The sequence below is a fragment of the Mytilus edulis genome, chromosome 3 (genome assembly GCF_963676685.1).
Source record: "Mytilus edulis chromosome 3, xbMytEdul2.2, whole genome shotgun sequence".
NCBI classification, from domain to species: Eukaryota; Metazoa; Mollusca; class Bivalvia; order Mytilida; family Mytilidae; genus Mytilus; species Mytilus edulis.
This window is the reverse complement of record NC_092346.1, coordinates 64,603,255-64,627,108: the sequence shown is the minus strand read 5'-3', so window position 1 is coordinate 64,627,108 and position 23,854 is coordinate 64,603,255. Positions and strand designations below refer to the sequence as shown.

Below are 23,854 nucleotides of genomic sequence, written 5' to 3'. Positions count from 1 at the left end.
TGTGATTGCCAATAAGAGAACTATCCACAAGAGTTAAAATAATGCGAACATAAGCAATTATAGGCCTTAATTACAACATAACAGTTTACGAAAAAAAATTATGACAGACATGAACCATGGCCACTGAATCAATCACTTACATAACCTGTATACATGGGACAGCAATGTAACAGCACAGCATAAGTACAAACTGTAAATCAGTTGAATTTGGAAGCGCTTAATGGGCTATTATAGAATACGACACTTAAAACAGTATCATTCAAATATTTAGATTATTTTTGCTTAATGTCCAATGGCAAACATTTCATGCATATTCACTACGAGAACAATTGCAATTCAACAAGAAATTCAAGTTATTGAGTTGATGCATGGTAAACGTTGAACCCTCCATACACGAGGAATCGTTGTCGACCTCCCAAAAGCAAATTGAAGTCGCTGTTTGTATATGACCGTCGAAGTCAAAACGAGGATCATTTTTAGAATAGTACAAGAAAAGTCAATATCGGGCCATATTAATATTTCCAGCCGTTCAATTCTTGAGGTCGATAAAGATATTAACGTACAAATGATTATCAAGTTTAATTAACAAAGATAAATAATAAAACTAACGAAAATACGGAACTCTAATAAGATAAATTTAAAAAATGAGAAGTTCAAAAAGGCTGACAAAATCATTCGTTCGACTATATCAACTAAGTGAATTTCCATATTCCTGACTTGAAACATTCAGATGAATTGAAAAGTCAATATTGAAACCCTCTTCCCCCAAAGGAATCTGGTCTATATGAAAGAGCCTGACAGCAGTCTAAAACAAAACACATGAAAAACTTAATACACAAAAAACCCAGCTAGGAATAAAATTGTCCTACAGCAGGAGCAACAATCAATTATTGTACATCTGTCATTTGGTTTAACCTCGATGGAAGGTCAATCTGTGATGATAATGAAATTGAAAGGTTTATGAGATTGTGGCAAATCCCAGGTAATAACAAATTAGTATTCTAATAAATTAATGCCTGGCAGCGTCAGTAATACTTTAATTGGGTTTCTGGTGAATAGCTGTCTCATGGGCAATTATTCCACATGTTTTTTACTTTCAACCTTATCATTATAAACCTTGATTAGAATGGTACCAAGAAAAACATCATCTTCGTTAGCTTATGCCTTTTGGTTCGGTCACAAATATATAGTATGGGATCAGAAGTCTAATCCTTGGCAAGGAAAGATGGAAAATCAACCACGATTGATGTAGAACTCTTCCGGAACAATTTCCCTTTTTTTACGAGAACATGAAAAGCAGAAAAAAAAATGCAAAAAAAAAACCTTTTCAATTTCAAAACTCGTGAAGTGTTGTGTCAGAGATCAATTACAGAACTGTATATATGATACATAGATCATAGATCCATAGGTCAGAGATCAATTACAGAACTGTATATATATGATACATACATGTATATATCTATAATACTAAAATTACGAGGTCCAATTTGTCAGCCGTCATCGGGTAAAAACGACCAATCAAAGAATTCAACTCTATATAGAACTAATATAGGACAATGGTGTAGATTAAAAATTACACCACTCCAGACCCTTTTGTTTTCCACATAATTAATATTGCCAATAATTAACAAGTTCCGGGTCGAATCCGATACCGATACCAATAGTATATTCACCTGTTAGCTATTACCTTATCTGTACGTTCCGCATTTGACAGGCGCACCACCAAAGGGTGTATTTAGGATTTTGTTATATACACGGGTCATAATCAAAGGGCTGACACTACTAAATTCAATCCATTGTCAAATTGTTCCCTATTGTAGTTTTATTCAACAATCAGCAAGACTTTCCAAGATAACTAATATAGGACAATGCTGTTGATTAAAAAATACTCCATTCCTGGATAGCCAAGACCTTTTGTTTTCCAAATAATTAACATTAAACCAATAATTGATAAATTCCAGGTCGACGGGTTCAAACAGCAAGATTTAAAAGCAGAGAAAACTCTGTATCTTATAATCGACATGACTTTATCAGATGATAATACCAATTACTAAAATAAGGCTTAGGCATAGTTATAAACTTTAATTCAGTCACGGACCCACGATATCACAGGTGTGTACTTGTTCGTATAAAGAAATAAAGAATGTCAACTATATGTATATTTATTTATTAATTTTCTCTTTACTTCTTATAGTTTTGTTCCAGAGAAGCTAGTTCGGATGTACTGGTTACTTTCTATGTAGTTTCCCCCATTAATTACTCCGATTCGGGCATAAACAACATCGCCTCTCTTAAGCAGCAAAGGTGTGGCTGTAGTAGAATGACTCCTCAATAAAGCATGACCAGTTGTAGCTGAATCGGGAAATCCAATGTCTTTAACCACGCCATTGAGCACTAGTTGCATGACTGCATATGATTTAAAGTATACCCCAGTAGAGACGTGGAAGAGATAAAGTCCAACTGATGGAGCCGTAAATTTGCCATTATTTTTGTTATATGCGTTCCCTATATTTAAATCCACACGATCATAAACCACGATGCTGTGCCTCAAGTTTGAGCCAGTGCCAAGATTACCACTTCGGTAAGCATAAAACGCCACTGGTTTTGATTTCTCTTTCAGTGCTGTAAAATGTATTAAAATTTATATATCGTTTGCTCCGTGGTAGGGGAAAATATTCGCAACTTCCAATTAGTCGATGAGACTAAATAAAAAAAAAAGAATAATTCAAATAAATTATGTTAATTTTTAGTTAAAAAATGTATGAGGTGAAACAGAATTTAATTAACACAATGATTAAATGAATTAACCTTTAAAGATATCTGCAGTACAAGTTGAAATCGTGGATTTGAATTAAACATACGTTCTGATATTGTAAAAGGTCCAATTAACTAAACCTTAGATCCCCCATCATGGTGCACTACAAGGCTATATAGTAATGCATCATATTTATCCTCTTTTTCAGGTATGCAATTGATGATGACACCGTTTGCCAGAAAACTTAGATACTTGGTTGTCAGTATTGTTTTCATCACTGAGTTGACCATACATACTATATAGATGGGACTTTTGTATATTTTTACTGTCGTATCACACATTAAAATAGGAGGGGCATACGATCTCAGCAAAGAGACAATACTATACATAGCTAGCCACGGTCATTACCATATGTCAAGTTCTGAATCTTTTATAGTGTTTCGAATAAAAATACAAAGGAACAAGTAACTGTGTTTGCTCTTTATATTCAATGTTCCCATCAGTCGTAAGTAGGGATCAACAATTATACTAAAGAAGCATGTAGACCGGATAAAAAACCGATTGCTAGAAATTTGGTTGAATAAAGTTAATATCTGCATATATTTTTGGAAAATCTTGTTTGCTAAAATTTTACACAAAAAATTAGTTGAAGAATAAGTTCTTAATTTCAAAAAATAGGCACTCGAAGTTCTGTTCTGTGATAATCACAATAGTTTGAAGAAAAAATCACCAATTAAAAAATGCGCAAATTTACCTTCAATTTCTTTTTTTAATTTGATAATATCAGTGTGGTCCGATGTCAAGCCACCATCACACACATAAGCATAGCGACAGCTGTGTCCAGAAACCTGTTCTCCCGACTGTAGTACAGAAATAAAGATGGAAGTTACTACATATAATAATGGCATCATTTTTTCTCACCGTAGCATTCACCACAGAGTGAATTTTACAGGAAACCTGAATATATATAGAAAAAGGCAACATCTGCACTTACCTTACAACCTTGCGTGACAACACGACTTTCATATTCTACATGTGTGCATGGTTTAGATCCTGTAACAACTTGGAAGTCTTACTATACTGCATTGGTCTCGAGAGGAACCTTTGTCTGATATTGAATTAACATTCATCTTTTGTGGACATGAACTGGGACTATCAGATTAAATTAATTTAATACTTAGCATAACAGTCCTAGACAGAAATTATTTTTTTGGGACAACCCAAAATGGGCATTACTAATTTTTCAACGACATACAGGACATTATTCTACTGAATCAATGTTGTGATTTATCGTAACTTGCAAATCTTTTATACTTACAATTTTTATTTCGTTGTTGAAACTCATTTCTTTTCAGTTCCAAGAAATTCAAAATCAGAATGTTTAACCATTGTTGAACCATAAATATAATTGCCCGTTAGATCTATATCTAGGGTTAAAAAGCCGAAGACCAAAACGTTTCAACAAAGTTTCAACTTGATTATTCAGTATTATTTTCTGTGTCCCGAGACCTTAATTTTCTAAACTTACTACAGTATATGTACGACAAAGTCTGGGTAAATTGACATTTATGGTAGTGCCTTTCTCATATTAATTGAAAAGAGCGCCGGGGATATTAATAGGATACATTATTTGCAATTTAAATTAAATTGCATTTTGTTATCGTTATCTATATGTATACATATATGCTATAACTATTTCGATAAATTATGTTTTACTAAATAACATTTATCAGTAAAAATCGATAGAATATGTTATAAAATTCACTGTTATATAATAAGCCTACTGTATGGGAAAAAAACTTTAAAGAACAGTGAATTTTATAACATATTCTATCGATTTTTACTGATAAATGTTATTAAGTAAAACATAATTTATCGAAATAGTTATAGCATATATGTATACATTTATGATTATATCAATGATTCTATTAAATCGAAACATAATACATGTAAAAAAAATCTGGGCGGTTGACAAGAGTTATCTCCACCTTCAAAGTCTTCAATGTTGGAATCGCTAAAAAAGTGTGTTGACAACACCACAACAAAAAGAAAGAATTTGGCAGAAAAAATATCGATAACACAAGTAAATTTAAAGTCTATTTATAGCATAAACACATGAACAAAATATAGTTGTTTCACAAAGACTTAATTGAAAACTGTTAACTTTGTTTGAATTTCGGTTGTGCTTCAAAGAGCAGATTTCTATATCTGCTCTTTCACAAATATTCTAAAAACTGCATAACATGTACATAGTTTTACCAAGAAATATACATAGGATAACAGGGGTCTCATTGGGGGTTCCGATCCCAGATCCCTCTTACTGTTTTGACAGATTCCCGTATCCCGCTTACACTTAGTCAGAGTAATCTCGGACTAGCTTACACTATGTATGTATTTTATAGCAATTCTCATTGTTTTGTTATTTCTCGGGTCCCGCATGACCTTATTTCCCGTTGTCACGACACAATAGCTTGACTTTCACCTGTCACGCTTACAAAAAATCGGCAATCCCGTACCCCCAATGAGACCCACAAAATTTTTTAATTAAATCAGTTATATTTTTTCTAAATAAGCACCAATGCAATGTAATTAACATATTACTGCAAATTTATTTCTTTTACATTGTAAATAAGCCACACATGCAACGGCACGTAATAGTCAAAGTTGTGACTGAGTGCGGAAATATGAACATAGATAGATAGACAAAAACTATACATTTGATCCTCTTTTATTTTACAATTCCTTTAGTCAAAATAATTATGGCGTCTGGCAAGGCTGTTTTAATTAATTTTCTGGGACGCCTTACTAGGAAAAAAAATTAAAAATAGCCTTGCCAGTCGTCACAATTATTTCCACTACAATTCCTTGTACTTATGGGTTAGAATTTTTTCTAGAATATCATTAGGTTGAACAGTAGGGGTTAGGTATGGTTGATGCTAGTTTAGTACTGCTTTTTATCAGTGTTTATGGGTTGGTACCCAATCCCAGTAATATACAGATATACATGTAGCCACAAAGGAAAATTGAAGACAATAGTTTAGGGGGGTCGGAGGAGTCCTGATCCAAAAATATCGGGTTTAAAAACATGAAATCCCAAGGTCCGTAATTAAAAAAAAAATTAAATTCCAAAATCCAGCATTTTAATAAAGGAATTCCTTGATCCTGAAAGGATCATGGAATTTTAATAAAGGAGTTCCTTGATCCTGAAAGGATCATGCAATCCCAAAATCTGAGCTTAAAAACACCTGATCACGGAGTCCCGATGAAGGTCCTATCCCCCCTAATAGTTAAAGTCATTCAGACAAGTGTAAAAAATTATCGGATCAAGTGTTACAGCTCCACAAATCATTATGAGGTCTACATTGTATTCAAAATCTCTCTTAAACCCTTAAAAGTTTACTTTAACCCTTTCCTCCATGGAATTTGTTTTTTAACATACTTGCTTCGCATAGGATTTTTTTAATAAAAAAAAATCATCAGGTTCAAAGTACAAATTCATTGTAAAAACGAATATTTCATCAATGAAATTCCAGTCTGATATTCTCATGAATATCCTTTTCATATTGGATACAAATTTTTTTAAGTCTGGTGCAGAAATTTTGTAGTCAAAGCATTTCAACTGAGGTACTACACAGGTGTCAAAAGGCGTCATTATGGAGTAAAGGGGGTGGCGTCAAAAAGTGTCATTATGGAGGAAAGGGATTGAAAAATTTTGTGAATCTTGAAATTTGTGATCACCATATTATACCATTGAGCAACTCCTATTTTGTTTTTATTTGAATTTTATTGAAAACTTTATAAAAAAACCATTTAATAATATCTTATACAGGTATTTTGTTTGTAATCTCAATTATTTCCCTAATCAGAAAATGGATTTTGTCATTGTTTTATCTGTTGGAATTCCCATTATGTATCCACTCACTGCAACTCCTCCTAAAACCCTTAATAGAATTTATTGAAACTTTTCCAGAATCTTAACCTTCTAAAGTTGTGCACCTACATGTATGATTTATTTTTATTATGAATTATTTTGTTTCTTTTAAAATCATGGACATTCCAAGGAGTGTAAGATAATGGTTATAGTTTTGTAGGCTTTAATTGGTGGTAGTACATGTGCCTTAAGAGATCTGTTTTAAAATACTTTTTAAACACAGCGGCTGCTGAGTGCTCTCCCCTTTTTAGTCCAAAATCTGTACAAAATTGATTTCTTTAAATTTGTTTCTTGAAAGTTTTTGTTATCTGTATAATACTGGAAATGAACTCAAAATACTGAGTAAATCCTTATCCAGGAAAAATACAAACTATATTTTAAAAAGCAGTAAACATGCATGTTTTTTGTCGAGCCTGCAACTTATGTTGCAGAAAGCTCAACATAGGGATAGTGATCAGGCTACGGCGGCAGGCATTAGCTAACTTCTTAAAAGGTTTATATTTTAGAAGGTGAAAGACCTGGATGCTTCATACTTTGTATATAGATGCCTCATGTTACGAAGTTTCCGCCAGTCACATGTCCAATGTCCTTGACCTCATTTTCATGGTTCAGTGACCACTTGAAAAAAAAGTTCAGAATTTTTGTAATGTTGAATTCTCTCTTATTATAAGTAATAGGATAACTATATTTGGTATGTGCATACCTTTCAAGGTCCTCATGCCACCGTCAGACAGTTTTCACTTGACCTCTACCTCATTTCATGGATCAGTGAACAAGGTTAAGTTTTGGTGGTCAAGTCCATATCTCAGATACTATAAGCAATAGGGCTAGTATATTTGGTGTATGGAAGGACTGGAAGGTGTACATGTCCAAATGGCAGGTGTCATCTGACCTTGACCTCATTTTCATGGTTCAGTGGTCAAAGTTAAGTTTTTAAGTTTTGGTCTTTTTATCTAATATTATATGCCAAAGGTCAACTATATTTGGTGTATGGAAATATATTATGATCTATATGTCAGTCCCGCAGGTTTTATTTGACCATGACCTTAATTGCACGGTTCATTGCACAGTGTTAAGTTTTTGTGTTTTGGTCTATTTTTCTTAAACTATAAGTAGTAGGTCAACTATATTTGTTGTATGGAAGATTTGTTAGCTGTACATGTCTGCTTGGCATGGTTCATCTGACCTTGACCTCATTTTCATGGTTCATTGGTCTTTGTTTAGCTATCTTGGTTAATGTTAAGTTTATGTGACAGTTGTAATAAAGCTTTATACTTAGGACTATCAACATAATATCAATGATTAGTAAAGAAGGCTAGACATTTCAGTGTGTGCACTCTTGTATAAATATTTCTAAAAAAAAATCATTATTGTTTTTAAGGATGCCAAAGAAAGGTAAAAAAGGAAAGAAGAAAGGAGGGAAAAAGAAGAAAAAGACAGTAGCTGGAGCAGAAGACATTATACAGAGACTTTATAAATGTTATGAAAGAAATTGTGCTCTCACTGATTCCCAGATGTGCTCTGGAATCAAAAAGGCCCTCAAGGCATGCCAAGAAAACACAACAGTTTTAGAAAAGGTACAAAACAGTATTTAGCTCCTTAAACTAACACTTTCAATATTATTAATAATGTATTTAAAGTGTTAGTCATTGTAGTGGTAGATTTTAGGTTGAAAGAAATCAATATTCTCTCAACTGCATGCATTCATGTTTATTTAAAAAAGTTTAGTAAAGAATTCTTTAAACAATAAAAGTGAGATATTGAAAAATGTCAAATTCAAAACACAGACTAAAGTCACTTCATAGGAAGTGATCTATTTTTAATGGGCACTTTTTTGAAATATCCAGATTATGCTTAATTTTACAGTATAAAATAACTTTTTGTAATACCTAAATTTAAAACCAGATCTGTCTAATTAAACAACCTACAGTTTAATTTCTTTTTGTACTGTAAGTTTTGTTGCCTTAAAATAATACTGTGTTGCAATTGATAGTGAATTTATTAGAATATCTAAAACTAAGCAAGTGCAGATCAAACTTCAGCAATTTTCCAAATGAAAATACTCTATTGATTTTGTTTTAGTTCATTTTTGAAGGAGAGGTACCAGAAAATGAAGGTGATTTACCAGTATTGATAGAACCTGTATTAGCTGCTATTAGACAGGATAGATACATTTATATCAGAGATTTGCATATATGGGAATATCCTATGTCCATTGAAAATGCTGCCACTCTGGTAAGAGAAAAATCATGAACATTTCAAATTGTTTATTTATTATATACTGTGTGAGAGCCTCATGGGTAGTATAATGGTTGTTTAACGCATGAAATTACAAAAAAAGGGAGGAATCTTGCAACTTTTAAGACTAACACCAATATTGTTATTGTGTCAACTTTTCGTTGTAAGGAAAAGTTTTATTGTTTTGTAATTTCTTTTTTAGTATCTTTAGAAATGTAATTATTATAATAAAATAGTCAATACAAAAACAGATGTATAATAAAATGCAAAAAACTAAAATAAAATCTATACACAGAGTAGATAAAGAAATTACTGAACAAAAAAAAAGCTTGTACCTGCCTCTTTTTTTCTCATGCTGTTTATAACTAACAAATGTGAGTTTAAGCAAAGACAACAATCAAAAATATGTTTTTTACAGTCTTATTTTTCAATTATTTTTTTAAGCATCTTTTGTTTTAGGCCTTACTAATTGAGAGACAGTGCTATCCCATGAGAGTGATAGAACTATCAGACTGTTTGTTAGAACCTTATGCAGCCAAGAGACTTTCTAGATCATTCAATATATGTCCGACACTAACACATGTTGTTCTAGATTATAATGAGTAAGTTTAATTATGAGAATAGGTCCTCTATTTATAATGAAGATGAAAATGTATTCCTTCTAAGAGAAAAGAATAAAAGATTAATTCAGAAACAAAAATGTTTTATTGAAAATTACAGACAAATCAGAATACATATAAACATATGTATTATTCTTAGAAAGAACCATTGTCTATGCATAGTATCATATATTTCATATTTTTAAAAACTTATCAGAGAAATATAACTTGGCTTTTCAAAGCTGGATCTAAAATAGACTTGCATAAATATTTTTTTGTGACAATGAGTGTCTGTAAATGTTCACTACGGCTAAGTTTTAAAAAATTATATGTTTTAACTTGCAAATGTAATGTTACACCAAAACAGAAAAGGCATGAAATGCAAAAGGCAAAAAAAAAAAGAAAAAAGTGTGCAGAATAGATTAAAAAAAATAATACTGAACACATTTTAGGAAATTGGATCTATTTCTTGCAGATTTGGTGATGAAGGTTGTAGGGATTTCTGTAAAGGATTAGAACAGAATATTACATTGCTTTCATTGAGTATGTGTTATTGTGATCTTACTCCCAAGTCAGGGGAATATATAGGAGATCTTGTATCCAAAACAGCTGTACGGTAAGTTCTTTGATTAGTTAAAACAAAAACTATAGAAAAAGAACATACTGTGGCTTCATTTATTTTTGTGGGTACCAATTTTCGTGGATTGAGTAAAACTTTCATTTTTGTGGGTACTAAATTTTGTGGCTTTCGCAAAGTTTGCATACAGAAAAATTTGTAATTTGTTGAACATTTAAATTTTTGGTTCCTCAGTACCCACGAAATCCACGAAAATTAGAAGAACATCATCATTACATGAAACTGTAACAAATTGACAATGAATACTTATTTACATGTTTTGATTAGATTCAAACAGTTCTTAGAAACTGCATATATGAAAACTGGGCAAGAAAAAGTCTGGAATATTTCCTATGCAGTATCCATCGCTATAAATAAAGAAAATTGAATTTGATTGTACATGAGTCAAGTTGACTGTTCCTTATGTTTTACAGTTTCTTTTAAAACAAAATTGTAGTGAATTGTATTTGAACGGAAACAATCTTGAATGTGATGGAGCTATGAAGATAATTAAATTATGTACGGAACAAGCAGAATATGAGGCCATCAAGAGGGCAGAGGAGATAAAAAGAAAGGAGGAAGAAGAGGCTGAAAAGGCTGCTAAAGGTTAGAAAATACAAGAAATGACCAAATTGGAAAAAAAAAAAATCTTGAATAATTAGCATTACCCCATGAATAAATTATTTGAAAGCTTTTTATGATTTAAGAGTTGGTGTAAAGGGAATTAAATAATTGAAAACAATAAGTAATTTTGAATCTTTGATTTATATTTTTTAATATTTTTTTTTACATAGATTCAGTATTCAGTGTTTTTTGACTGCAGTTTGAAAAAACACTTCAAAATTATCTCTACTACCGTTTGAATTTGTAAAGGTGCCCCTACCTAGGTATCTAATGCATAATACTGTCAAGCAATGGTAACTATGTAACCCTTGATTTCGCAGTGTAGTTATTACATTTTATCTGATCCCAATTCAAAAAAATTATCTGAAATAATAAATTAAAATATTATTTTGCCAAGTGTCATCAACATTATTAGCAGCTGGACATTTAAAAAACTCATTTAAATAAAAAAAACTAATGATAAAAAAACATAACCAGAAAATAATAAAATTTTGCAGAAAAAGAATTGGGCTACAGATCTGGTGAGATGTCAGCTTCAGACAAAGAATCTGTTCCAGGATCTGGTAAAAAGAAAAAGAAAAAAGGTAATACAGTAGTTATTGTTTAATGTGCTGATACAGAGGAAAAGATAAAAACGAGGGTTTATTGGCAGTGAGGTTATTCACACTAGAAAAGATTGTTATTTTAAAATGCCATCAAACACGATTTCAACAAAAATTAATATATCGTCGTGTCATATGTTTTCGTATCAACCATATTTCATCGGTATTGATTGCACATGCGAAAATTGTGATGTGTTTTTCAGTTTCTATATTTAGAACAACAACCACACTACAACTTGACAATTTAAAACATTTTCAAAATCGCTTTTAAAGACGTAAGAACAAATTTAATAAAACTGACCTGTTTCAGCCATTTTTAGCTCACCTGGCCTAAAAGGCCAAGTGAGCTTTTCTCATCACTTGGCGTCCGGCGTCCGTTGTAGTCCGTCGTCGTCGTTAACTTTTACAAAAATCTTCTCCTCTGAAACTACTGGGCCAAATTTAACCAAACTTGGCCACAATCATCATTGAGGTATCTAGTTTCAAAAATGTGTCCGGTGACCCGGCCAACCATCCAAGATGGCCGCCATGGCTAAAAATAGAACATAGGGGTAAAATGCAGTTTTTGGCTTATAACTCAAAAACTAAAGCATTTAGAGCAAATCTGACATGGGGTAGAATTGTTAAACAGGTGAAGATCTATCTGCCCTGAAATTTTCAGATGAATCGGATAACCCGTTGTTGGGTTGCTGCCCCTGAATTAGTAATTTTTAGGAAATTTTGCTCTTTTTGGTTATTATCTTGAATATTATTATAGATAGAGATAAACAGTAAACAGCAATAATGTTCAGCAAAGTCAGATTTACAAATAAGTCAACATGACTGAAATGGTCAGTTGACCCCTTTAGGAGTTATTGCCCTTTATAGTCAATTTTTAACCATTTTTCGTAAATCTTAGTAATATTTTACAAAAATCTTCTCCTCTGAAACTACTGGGCCAAATTAATCCAAACTTGGCCACAATCATTTTTTGGGTTAGTAGTTTGAAAAATGTGTCTGGTGACCCGGCCATCAAACCAAGATGGCAGCCATGGCTAAAAATAGAACATGGGGTAAAATGCAGTTTTTGGCTTATAACTCAAAACCCAAAGCATTTAGAGCAAATCTGACATGGGGTAAAATTGTTTATCAGTTCAAGATCTATCTGCCCTAAATTTTTCAGATGAATCGGATAACCCGTTGTTGGGTTGCTGGCCCTGAATTAGTAATTTTAAGGAAATTTTGCTCTTTTTGGTTATTATCTTGAATATTATTATAGATAGAGATAAACTATAAACAGCAATAATGTTCACCAAAGTAAGATTTACAAATAAGTCAACATGACTGAAATGGTCAGTTGACCCCTTTAGGAGTTATTGTTCTTTATAGTCAATTTTTAACAATTTTCATAAAATTTGTAAATTTTTACTAACATTTTCCACTGAAACTAATGGGCCAAGTTCATTATAGATAGAGATAATTTTAAGCAGCAAGAATGTTCAGTAAAGTAAGATGTACAAACACATCACCATCCCCAAAACACAATTTTGTCATGAATCCATCTGCTTCCTTTAATATTCACATAGACCAAGGTGAGCGACACAGGCTCTTTAGAGCCTCTAGTTATTTAATGCCAAAAATGTGCATCACTAGAATAGTTGTTGAGAAAATGTCTGAAGGGTAACATGAAGTACAACTATACTGTTTGTTTATCAGACACCGAATCTTCAAGACATGTGACTGTCATGTTTTTTTTTTGGTAGTTTTTGTTACAAACCAGCGAGTTTTTTGACATACAAAAATCGCAAAATAATCAGAAATAGTAGAAAATTATAGGAAGCCTTGACAAAAAAATCTAAATACATGTACCTAAAAACATTCCACAGAACATGCTTTCAAAATTTGAGTAAACATGTGAATAAAAACTCAACAGTGAAAACCATAAGAAGTGAATATTGTTATTAGTACAAAAACTCATTACACGATGATAGGATTATTTTTGTTTCAGGTAATATCAAAAAAGGGGAATTTTTAAATAGTATTTTATTATTAGCAGTGAGTTTGGTCAGAATAAGCTCAAGAACATAGCTGATTTATTATAGACTTGCAAGTCAATAATTCAACGTCATGTGAATCAGTATTCATGTGACCTTCAATTAAACTTCTTAGTAACCAATACTTTTGACTGAATTGATTCATCAAATATCATTTTTATACAGGTAAAAATGATGATTTAAATATTTATATGAAGCTGCCATAGGCAAATGTGAAATTAAGTGTTACCCTTGACTGTATGTCCTTCTGTACATCACATTTTCAGCATTCTAACTTTAGTATGACTTAGACAAATTTTCTGAATCTCATACACAATGCTAAGAACCACAACCCTCAAGCAGAGTTCGAATTTTGGTTGTGAGTCATTTACTTGTACAAAATGTATAGAGTTATATCCCTTTTTAGCTTTTCTCATCACTTGGCGTCCGTCGTCTGTCGTCGTCCGTCGTCGTTAACTTTTACAAAAATCTTCTCCTCTGAAACTACTAGGCCAAATTAAACCAAACTTGACCTCAATCATCATTGGGGTATCTAGTTTAAAAAATGTGTGGCGTGACCCGGTCAACCAACCAAGATGGCCGCCACGGCTAAAAATAGAACATAGGTGTAAAATGCAGTATTTGGCTTATAACTCAAAAACCAAAACATTTAGAGGAAATCTGACATGGGGTAAAAATGTTTATCAGGTCAAGATCTATCTGCCCTGAAATTCAGATGAATCGGTGAACACGTTGTTGAATTGCTGCCCCTGAATTGGTAATTTTGAGGAAATTTTGCTGTTTTTGGTTATTATCTTGAATATTATTATAGATAGAGATAAACTGTAAACAGCAATAATGTTCGGCAAAGTTAGATTTACAAATAAGTCAACATGACCGAAATGGTCAGTTGACCCCTTTAGGAGTTATAGCCCTTTATAGTCAATTTTTAACCATTTTTCATAAATCTAAATAATCTTTTACAAAAATCTTCTCCTCTGAAACTACGGGGCCAAATTAATCCAAACTTGGCACTGGGGTATCTAGTTTAAAAAATGTGTGGCGTGACCAAGTCAACCAACCAAGATGGCCGCCAAGGCTAAAAATAGAACATAGGGGTAAAATGCAGTTTTTGGCTTATAACTCAAAAACCAAAGCATTTAGAGGAAATCTGATGTGGGTCAAAATGTTTATCAGGTGAAGATCTATCTGCCCTGAAATTTTTAGATGAATCGGTCAACCTGTTGTTGGGTTGCTGCCCCTGAATTGGTAATTTTGAGGAAATTTTGCCGTTTTTAGCTCACCTGGCCTAAAAGCCAAGTGAGCTTTTCTCATCACTTGGCGTCCAGCGTCCGTCGTCCGTCGTCGTCGTCGTTAACTTTTACAGAAATCTTCTCCTCTGAAACTGCTGCGCCAAATTAAACCAAACTTGGCCACAATCATCATTGGGGTATCCAGTTTTAAAAATGTGTCCGGTGACCCGGCCAACCATCCAAGACGGCCGCCATGGCTAAAAATAGAACATAGGGGTAAAATGCAGTTTTTGGCCTATAACTCAAAAACCAAAGCATTTAGAGCAAATCTGACATGGGGTAAAATTGTTAAACAGGTGAAGATCTATCTGCCCTGAAATTTTCAGATGAATCGGATAACCCGTTGTTGGGTTGCTGCCCCTGAATTAGTAATTTTAAGGAAATTTTGCTGTTTTTGGTTATTATCTTGAATATTATTATAGATAGAGATAAACAGTAACAGTAATAATGTTCAGCAAAGTAAGATTTACAAATAAGTCAACATGACTGAAATGGTCAGTTGACCCCTTTAGGAGTTATTGCCCTTTATAGTCAATTTTTAACCATTTTTCGTAAATCTTAGTAATATTTTACAAAAATCTTCTCCTCTGAAACTACGGTGCCAAATTAATCCAAACTTGGCCACAATCATCTTTTGGGTTAGTAGTTTGAAAAATGTGTCCGGTGACCCGGCCATCAAACCAAGATTGCCGCCATGGCTAAAAATAGAACATGGGGTAAAATGCAGTTTTTGGTTTATAACTCAAAACCCAAAGCATTTAGAGCAAATCTGACATGGGGTAAAAAAAATTATCAGTTCATGATCTATCTGCCCTAAAATTTTCAGATGAATTGGACAACCCGTTGTTGGGTTGCTGCCCCTGAATTAGTAATTTTAAGGAAATTTTGCTCTTTTTGGCTATTATCTTGAATATTATTATAGATAGAGATAAACTATAAACAGCAATAATGTTCAGCAAAGTAAGATTTACAAATAAGTCAACATGACTGAAATGGTCAGTTGACCCCTTTAGGAGTTATTGCCCTTTATAGTCAATTTTTAACCATTTTTCGTAAATCTTAGTAATATTTTACAAAAATCTTCTCCTCTGAAACTACGGTGCCAAATTAATCCAAACTTGGCCACAATCATCTTTTGGGTTAGTAGTTTGAAAAATGTGTCCGGTGACCCGGCCATCAAACCAAGATTGCCGCCATGGCTAAAAATAGAACATGGGGTAAAATGCAGTTTTTGGTTTATAACTCAAAACCCAAAGCATTTAGAGCAAATCTGACATGGGGTAAAAAAAATTATCAGTTCATGATCTATCTGCCCTAAAATTTTCAGATGAATTGGACAACCCGTTGTTGGGTTGCTGCCCCTGAATTAGTAATTTTAAGGAAATTTTGCTCTTTTTGGCTATTATCTTGAATATTATTATAGATAGAGATAAACTATAAACAGCAATAATGTTCAGCAAAGTAAGATTTACAAATAAGTCAACATGACTGAAATGGTCAGTTGACCCCTTTAGGAGTTATTGCCCTTTATAGTCAATTTTTAACCATTTTTCGTAAATCTTAGTAATCTTTTACAAAAATCTTCTCCTCTGAAACTACGGGGCCAAATTAATCCAAACTTGGCCACAATCATCTTTTGGGTTAGTAGTTTGAAAAATGTGTCCGGTGACCCGGCCATCAAACCAAGATGGCAGCCATGGCTAAAAATAGAACATGGGGTAAAATGCAGTTTTTGGTTTATAACTCAAAACCCAAAGCATTTAGAGCACATCTGACATGGGGTAAAAAAAAATATCAGTTCAAGATCTATCTGCCCTGAAATTTTCAGATGAATTGGACAACCTGTTGTTGGGTTGCTGCCCCTGAATTAGTAATTTTAAGGAAATTTTGCTCTTTTTGGCTATTATCTTGAATATTATTATAGATAGAGATAAACTATAAACAGCAATAATGTTCAGCAAAGTAAGATTTACAAATAAGTCAACATGACTGAAATGGTCAGTTGACCCCTTTAGGAGTTATTGCCCTTTATAGTCAATTGTTAACCATTTTTTCGTAAATCTTAGTAATCTTTTACAAAAATCTTCTCCTCTGAAACTACGGGGCCAAATTAATCCAAACTTGGCCACAATCATCTTTTGGGTTAGTAGTTTGAAAAATGTGTCCGGTGACCCGGCCATCAAACCAAGATGGCGGCCATGGCTAAAAATAGAACATGGGGTAATATGCAGTTTTTGGCTTATAACTCAAAACCCAAAGCATCTAGAGCAAATCTGACATGGGGTAAAATTGTTTATCAGGTCAACATTTATCTTCTCTGAAATTTTTAGATGAATTGGACAACCCATTGTTGGGTTTCTGACCCTGAATTGTTAGTTTTAAGGAAATTTTGCTGTTTTGGTCATTATCTTGAATATTATTATTGATAGAGATAAACTGTAAACAACAATAATGTTCAGCAAAGTAAGATCTACAAATAAGTCAACATGACTGAAATGGTCAATTGACCCCCTTAGGAGTTATTGTTCTTTATAGTCAATTTTTAACAATTTTCATAAAATTTGTAAATATTTACTAACATTTTCCACTGAAACTAATGGGCCAAGTTCATTATAGATAGAGATAATTTTAAGCAGCAAGAATGTTCAGTAAAGTAAGATGTACAAACACATCACCATCACCAAAACACAATTTTGTCATGAATCCATCTGCTTCCTTTAATATTCACATAGACCAAGGTGAGCGACACAGGCTCTTTAGAGCCTCTAGTTGGTTATTATCTTGAATATTCTTATAGATAGAGATAAACTGTAAACAGCAATAATGTTCAGCAAAGTTAGATTTACAAATAAGTCAACATGACCGAAATGGTTAGTTGACACCTTAAGGAGTTATTGCCCTTTATAGTCAATTTTTAACCATTTTTCATAAATCTAAGTAATCTTTTACAAAAATCTTCTCCTCTGAAACTAATGGGCCAAATTAATCCTAAGTTGGCCACAATCATCTTTTGGGTATCTAGTTTAAAAAATGTGTGGCGTGACTCGGTCAACCAACCAAGACGGCCGCCACAGCTAAAAATAGAACATAGGGGTAAAATGCAGTTTTTGGCTTATAACTCAAAAACCAAAACATTTAGAGGAAATCTGACAAAAAGGGTAAAAATGTTTATCAGGTCAAGATCTATCTGCTCTAAAATTTTCAGATGAATCGGTCAACCCGTTGTTGGGTTGCTGCCCCTGAATTGGTAATTTTGAGGAAATTTTGCTGTTTTTGGTTATTATCTTGAATATTATTATAGATAGAGATAAACTGTAAACAGCAATAATGTTCATCAAAGTAAGATTTACAAATAAGTCAAAATGACCGAAATGGTCAGTTGACCCCTTTAGGAGTTATTGCCCTTTATAGTCAATTGTTAACCATTTTTCGTAAATCTTAGTTATCTTTTACAAAAATCTTCTCCTCTGAAACTACTGGGCCAAATTAATTCAAACTTGGCCACAATCATCTTTGAGGTACCTTGTTTGAAAAATGTGTCCGATGACCTGGCCATCCAACCAAGAAGGCCACCACGGCTAAAAATAGAACAGGGGTAAAATGTAGTTTTTTGCTTATAACTCTGAAACCAAATCATTTAGAGGAAATCTGACAAGGAGTTAAATTGTTAATCAAGTCAATATATATCTGCCCTGAAATATTCAAACGAATTGGACAACCGGTTGTTGGGTTGCTGCCCTCCAATTGGTAATTTTTAAAGAAATTTTGCTGTTTTTGGTTATTATCTTGAATACTATTATAGATAGCGATAAACTGTAAACAGCAATAATGTTCATCAAAGTAAGATCTACAAATAAGTCACATGACCTAAATGGTCAATTTACCCCTTAAGGATTTATTGCCCTTTATAGTCAATTTTTAACAATTTTCATTAATTTGGTAAATTTATGTAAATTTTTACCAAATATTTTTCTCAGTTACTAATGGGCAAAGTTCATTATAGATATAATTGTAAGAAGCAAGAACGTTCAGTAAAGTAAGAACTTCAAAAACATCACCATCACCAAAATACAATTTTGTCATGAATCCATTTGTGTCCTTTGTTTAATATGCACATAGACCAAGGTGAGTGACACAGGCTCTTTAGAGCCTCTAGTTTATTTTTCAATTATTCTTTTGTACAAGGTATTTGGACTACCTGCATAAAGAGATTGTGGTTTGTAAGGCTTTCTCCTCCTTTTTCAGTTTTTGAGCTACAGCTTCTATTTTTTTATAGGTTGTTTATACATAAAATGGAAGTGTGCATGTCCACAGGATGTAAATATTTTTCTTATATTCTCAAATGATATTTATTTGGAATTATAGTTTCTAATGGTCTCAATCAGGTGCATCAACATATTTCTCATTGAAAAAGAGTGTTTCAATTTTAAATGGTTATTTTTAAAATTTCTGTATGATACTCTTTTATCAAAATTAAAGGAATGATGACAAAGTAGTATATTTTTCATGTCTCATGTTTAATTTTCAGGCAAGAAGAAGAAAAAGAAAGAACCGCCACCTCCACCCCCTGTAGGCCCTTGGTTATACAAGTTACACATCAATGACAATGGAATAGATGGACTTGCATTCGGAAAAGAGTTTGCTCCATTGAAATTTATTAGAGAATTGAAAAAGTATTTATATTTAGCTTTATTATTTAAATAATGCTTTTAACATGATTTTTAAAACAAGATTATCGTATGTGTTTAACTTTCAAACAGAAAATTAGAATTACACCCTTTTTAAAATTCTATTTTTTTTAAGTTGCAAATTATTTCTCAATCCTTGGAATAACTTTTACTTGATGACTATTGTACAGAAAGTATCCAAAGTTTTAATTTTGAAGAACATTTAGAACTTGAGTCACAGTTTTAAGAAAGTTTATTTACAATCTTTTAATCATTGAACTTTTTCATATCAACAAAACCTTAACTGTTCGGCAGTTTTTGAATTGTCATGAAATTTGTTTTGGCTTTTAAATCATCCATCTTCATATTCCAGAAATGATGAATTATGAATAATTTATACTTTCAGACTACTCATGCATTCAGAGTGCTTTGAAGAGTTAGATTTAGATGATAACTTGATTGGAGATTTAGGAGGAAAAGAGATTCTAGAAGGATTAGAATACAGAAAAGAAGGTTCATATAAAACAATATTTTTTAACTTGCTTAAAATCTTTAATTAATCAGTATTTGTTTACTTTGGGGGAACCTGTACTCAGAAATCAGTTTAGGTTAATGGTTACGCCGGGATTTTTTTTCAGCCAGTTCTTGTTTTTTTAATCCGCTTATGTTAATAGAAATTGTTTTAAAGTTTTCATATTGCATAGGGTCTACACATTTTATAAAATCACATAAACATGCAGTAGTTAATTTCATGCTCCCCATTGCAAATATCTGGGATAATTATGATTATTAACTTTAATACATAATCATTTATATTGTTAAACAGAGACAAAACTAGGAGGAGTAAAAGTATTAACTACACACAGAATGAAAACAGATACATTTAATAGTATTATAAAATTAGGATCTGGATTAAAAAAGAAGAAAAAGAAAGGCGGGAAAAAGGTATTATACAAAAAGTTTTAAAGTTTTAATTCATTTCATAATTTGAGTATGAGAGGCTTTGTGCTATGCATTACTTATTACACTGTATAATGTACATACAAATACCAAGATGAAAATGTGCTTTATTATTAAGAAACTAGCTTGTTTGTGGAGTTCTAGGTACTGTACTATTAATGAAAATAAGAAGATGTGGTAATGCTTGCCAATGAGAGGACTTTCCATCAGAGACTAAATGGCATAGAAGTTAACAACTATAAGTCACATTACAGTCTTCAACAATGACAAAACCTATACTGCATAGTCAGCTATAAAAGGCCCTGTATTGAACATAATCACTGCCACATAAGCTTATTTGAATTTGGTTCTCATTAAGAGGATACTATTTGAAAAAATGGAAAAGTGGTCTTCAAGTCATCAATCAAATGGGTTTGAGAGAAAGATAGACCAGTAGAGAAGTAGAAAGAGAAATTTTTAAAATCTGAGGAAATATATGCAAGTTAATTTTTTATGAATGTAAAATTCACAATAAGAATTGCACAACATTCTTTGAGAATAATAATGTTATTTTCTGTTATTTAGTCTTAATTATTTTTAAAATATATATATTCTAACTTAATTAATGTTGTGTTAATGTTCTTTTCAGAAAAAGAAGAAGTGAAAATCTATCAAGCCTGCTATTATGAGAACTGAACTTCGCAAGCAGTAGTTCGAAGGTCAATCTCAGGACCAATCTAATCAAGAGATTTTAACCATCTTACTCGCATGTGTTTAGTGAACAAACTGACTGAATGAGGATCTTTAACAGTATCCAACTTTGAGAATGTATCAGAGCAATGAAGTTTTCTTAGTTATTTTGTCTATGTGTGACCTCTTTAAACATTCATTCATGCTTTTGTATAACTTCAAAACGACACAAAATCATTTTTGACCTTTTGTTACTCATGATAATGTGTATACTTTTAACCTAGGTTTATGTTGATGTACAACGAAACATGTATTTCTTATCAAATCTGACTTGACATAACAGTGTACAAATTTTTATCTTGAGCATTGTGTTCTTGCAAAGATTTAAATTTATTTATGGCCTTATGTTCAATGAAAATATGTCAGTAAGAAATGGTGAATTGATTAAATATACATGCAGGCATTTTGATATTTAGGCTATACCAGAAAAATCACCAGAGGGTTAAGACCCTAAGATAAGAAATATATTATAAAGAATCATAGACAATGTAGAAATATTATAGTTAAAGGGTAGTCTTTACAGTTCTATGTGTAATATTTATGATTTTAAGATATGTTGTAGGCATAGTGTTTTCTAAAAGTCTTAAAATATAACACGGTTAAAGAAAATATACTTAGTGCCCTATTTGAACTAAACATTGAAATATTACCAAATAAGATAATGGAAAAGTATTTTCAAAATAAAAATCAGAATATTATGGATATTAATGAAGAATTTATGGTCAAGACATGACATAGTTTATTTTCATCTAAAGAAGAATTATTGAAATTTTATATTTCGACACGAATTTGTTTGTTAAAAATTTCTAAAACTGAAATTTAAGAAGATGCAGTATGATCGCCAAAGAGACAACTATCAACCAAAGTTCATATGAAGGGGAGGCAAGCAATAGGTTGAAATGGATTTTGAAATACAGCACTACATGAGTTTTGAAAAAGATGAAAAGAAATTAAATTCATATTCAATGAAACATGATTCATCATTTGTTACCTAATATTTTGTAGAAAATTGCATTGCAATGACTCAAGGCAATTCCAACCTTATCAAAAATGTAGGCAATAATTCCAACAAAATGAAATCAGTATTTTCTGATTTATTTAAGATTAGTAACACTTGCCTTTTAAGACTTATTCTTTAAGTAATTTTTACTTTTTTTCTTCAAATTTTCATTTATTATACTAACAGTTATCTCCCCCTGAAACTGTATTGACTCCCCTTTAAATTATAGATAGGTTTTTGATAAACCATTGTCTGTATTAAAGTACATCCATGAAGAAAAAGTTCCTCTTTACCCTTATGTTACATATAATGTATTTGTTTTTATTTAATATCATGTTGATGAATGTGATTGTGCAATTAATTAATCAGAATATTATTAAACATTTATGAACAAACTCACATTGCAATACATAAATACTTTATGTATGTGAGGTTTAAGAAACAAAGATTTTGATTTAAATTATTTTGTATTTTTTTTTTCTTCATGTTTTAAAAAATTAAATATCAGGTTTATTTTCTATTCATTTAGTGATGTTTCTACTCATTCACTAATATAACATTGTGTATTATCAAAATTTAGATGTCCAACAAAAAATTGGTAGTCAATGAATAAGCATGTATTGGTTACAAGTAATACATGTACCTGAAACTTTGTTGTAGTTACATTTGTTCCATGTTTTAAGCGTACAATGTAAATAGTACTGCTCTTCTGCAATCAAATTAGCTTTGTGATTTCATTTGTTTTAATTTTCATTGAAGCATGGTGTACATGAATTTAAAAGTCATATTACTGGTAGTATTATTTCCTCTTTAAATAATGCTTGAATATAACTTTTAGTCAATTTACAGGCTTTACAGCGATTTAGCTTACATATTTGTACAAAATGTGATATTTTTTTTATACAGGGGAGAGATAATCTAACAGCTTCAACTATGGCTCCACCTTACCCAAAAGCATTATTTTAATATGTAGGATGATTAAAGTCTATAATGTTCTTTAACCACACTGACCATTTCTGTGATCATCTCTTCTAAAAATTTCAAAATTTCTGGCATTTTGGAAATTTTGACACCAATGTCAGTGCAAAATCTAATGTTTTTGGAATATTACCATAATCATGCTCACTAGAGAACAAAATATTTATACCAAAATATTCAAAATGTATCAACGCATAAAAATCTTAAAGGTAAATTGCATTCCTTTTTGTTTTTGTCATTTTCAATTCAGTAATTTATTACTGTAACTAATAATTTATGGTCAAATTGTATCAGCTAAATCATGTTATTAATAAAAATAGTTGTCTCGTTTTTTTGAGAATTCAATAAAAAATGCAATTTGAAATACTGGTAGGTTATTCAATTGGGTATATCAATTTGTGGTTTTATTTAAGTTAATATTAACAAAAATTAATTTTATACATTATTTACAGTATTTTCAGACTACAAGATATTAATGATTTTATTATACACCGTATGTTTATATAGGTTTATTTTTTATGTCAACTTTATGATATCCACATGGACTACTTTGTAAAATGCCAGTCTGCTTATCATTAGCTCACCTGTCTCAAAGGTGTAGTGTGAGCTATTGCAACCATTTGACAAATCTTTCTTAAATTTATGTTGAAATAATCTGCAGTTACCATTTAGCTCATTTAAATTACATAATTCTTTGGACAACCAAGAGTTAACCCGACTCATCCCTAATGGTAGTTTCATATAAATAATTTAGTGTTAAAAAATCTGTAATGATGTTATATGAGGATTTTATTATAATTATGAGTCGACACCTCATTAGGATTCTTATA

General features: G+C 31.8%; 1 protein-coding gene and 1 long non-coding RNA gene across 2 annotated transcripts; one reads left to right on the top strand and one right to left on the bottom strand.

Moving 5' to 3' along the window:
• Positions 1–2,146: 2,146 nt before the first annotated feature.
• Positions 2,147–3,691, bottom strand: LOC139517117 (uncharacterized). The gene is made up of 2 exons (XR_011663082.1): positions 3,510–3,691; positions 2,147–2,622 (listed from the first exon to the last, which is right to left on the bottom strand). It is a non-coding gene; the product is annotated as an uncharacterized lncRNA (long non-coding RNA).
• Positions 3,692–4,725: 1,034 nt separating this feature from the next.
• On the top strand, positions 4,726–22,795 carry LOC139517116 (uncharacterized). Its single transcript, XM_071307803.1, has 11 exons — positions 4,726–4,838; positions 8,068–8,263; positions 8,769–8,921; positions 9,384–9,526; positions 9,999–10,139; positions 10,597–10,745; positions 11,261–11,347; positions 19,219–19,363; positions 19,764–19,870; positions 20,184–20,302; positions 20,946–22,795. The coding sequence occupies exons 2-11, from the start codon at positions 8,069–8,071 to the stop codon at positions 20,958–20,960; spliced, it is 1,254 nt and encodes a 417-aa protein (XP_071163904.1). The 5' UTR covers positions 4,726–4,838; position 8,068; the 3' UTR covers positions 20,961–22,795.
• Positions 22,796–23,854: the final 1,059 nt, after the last annotated feature.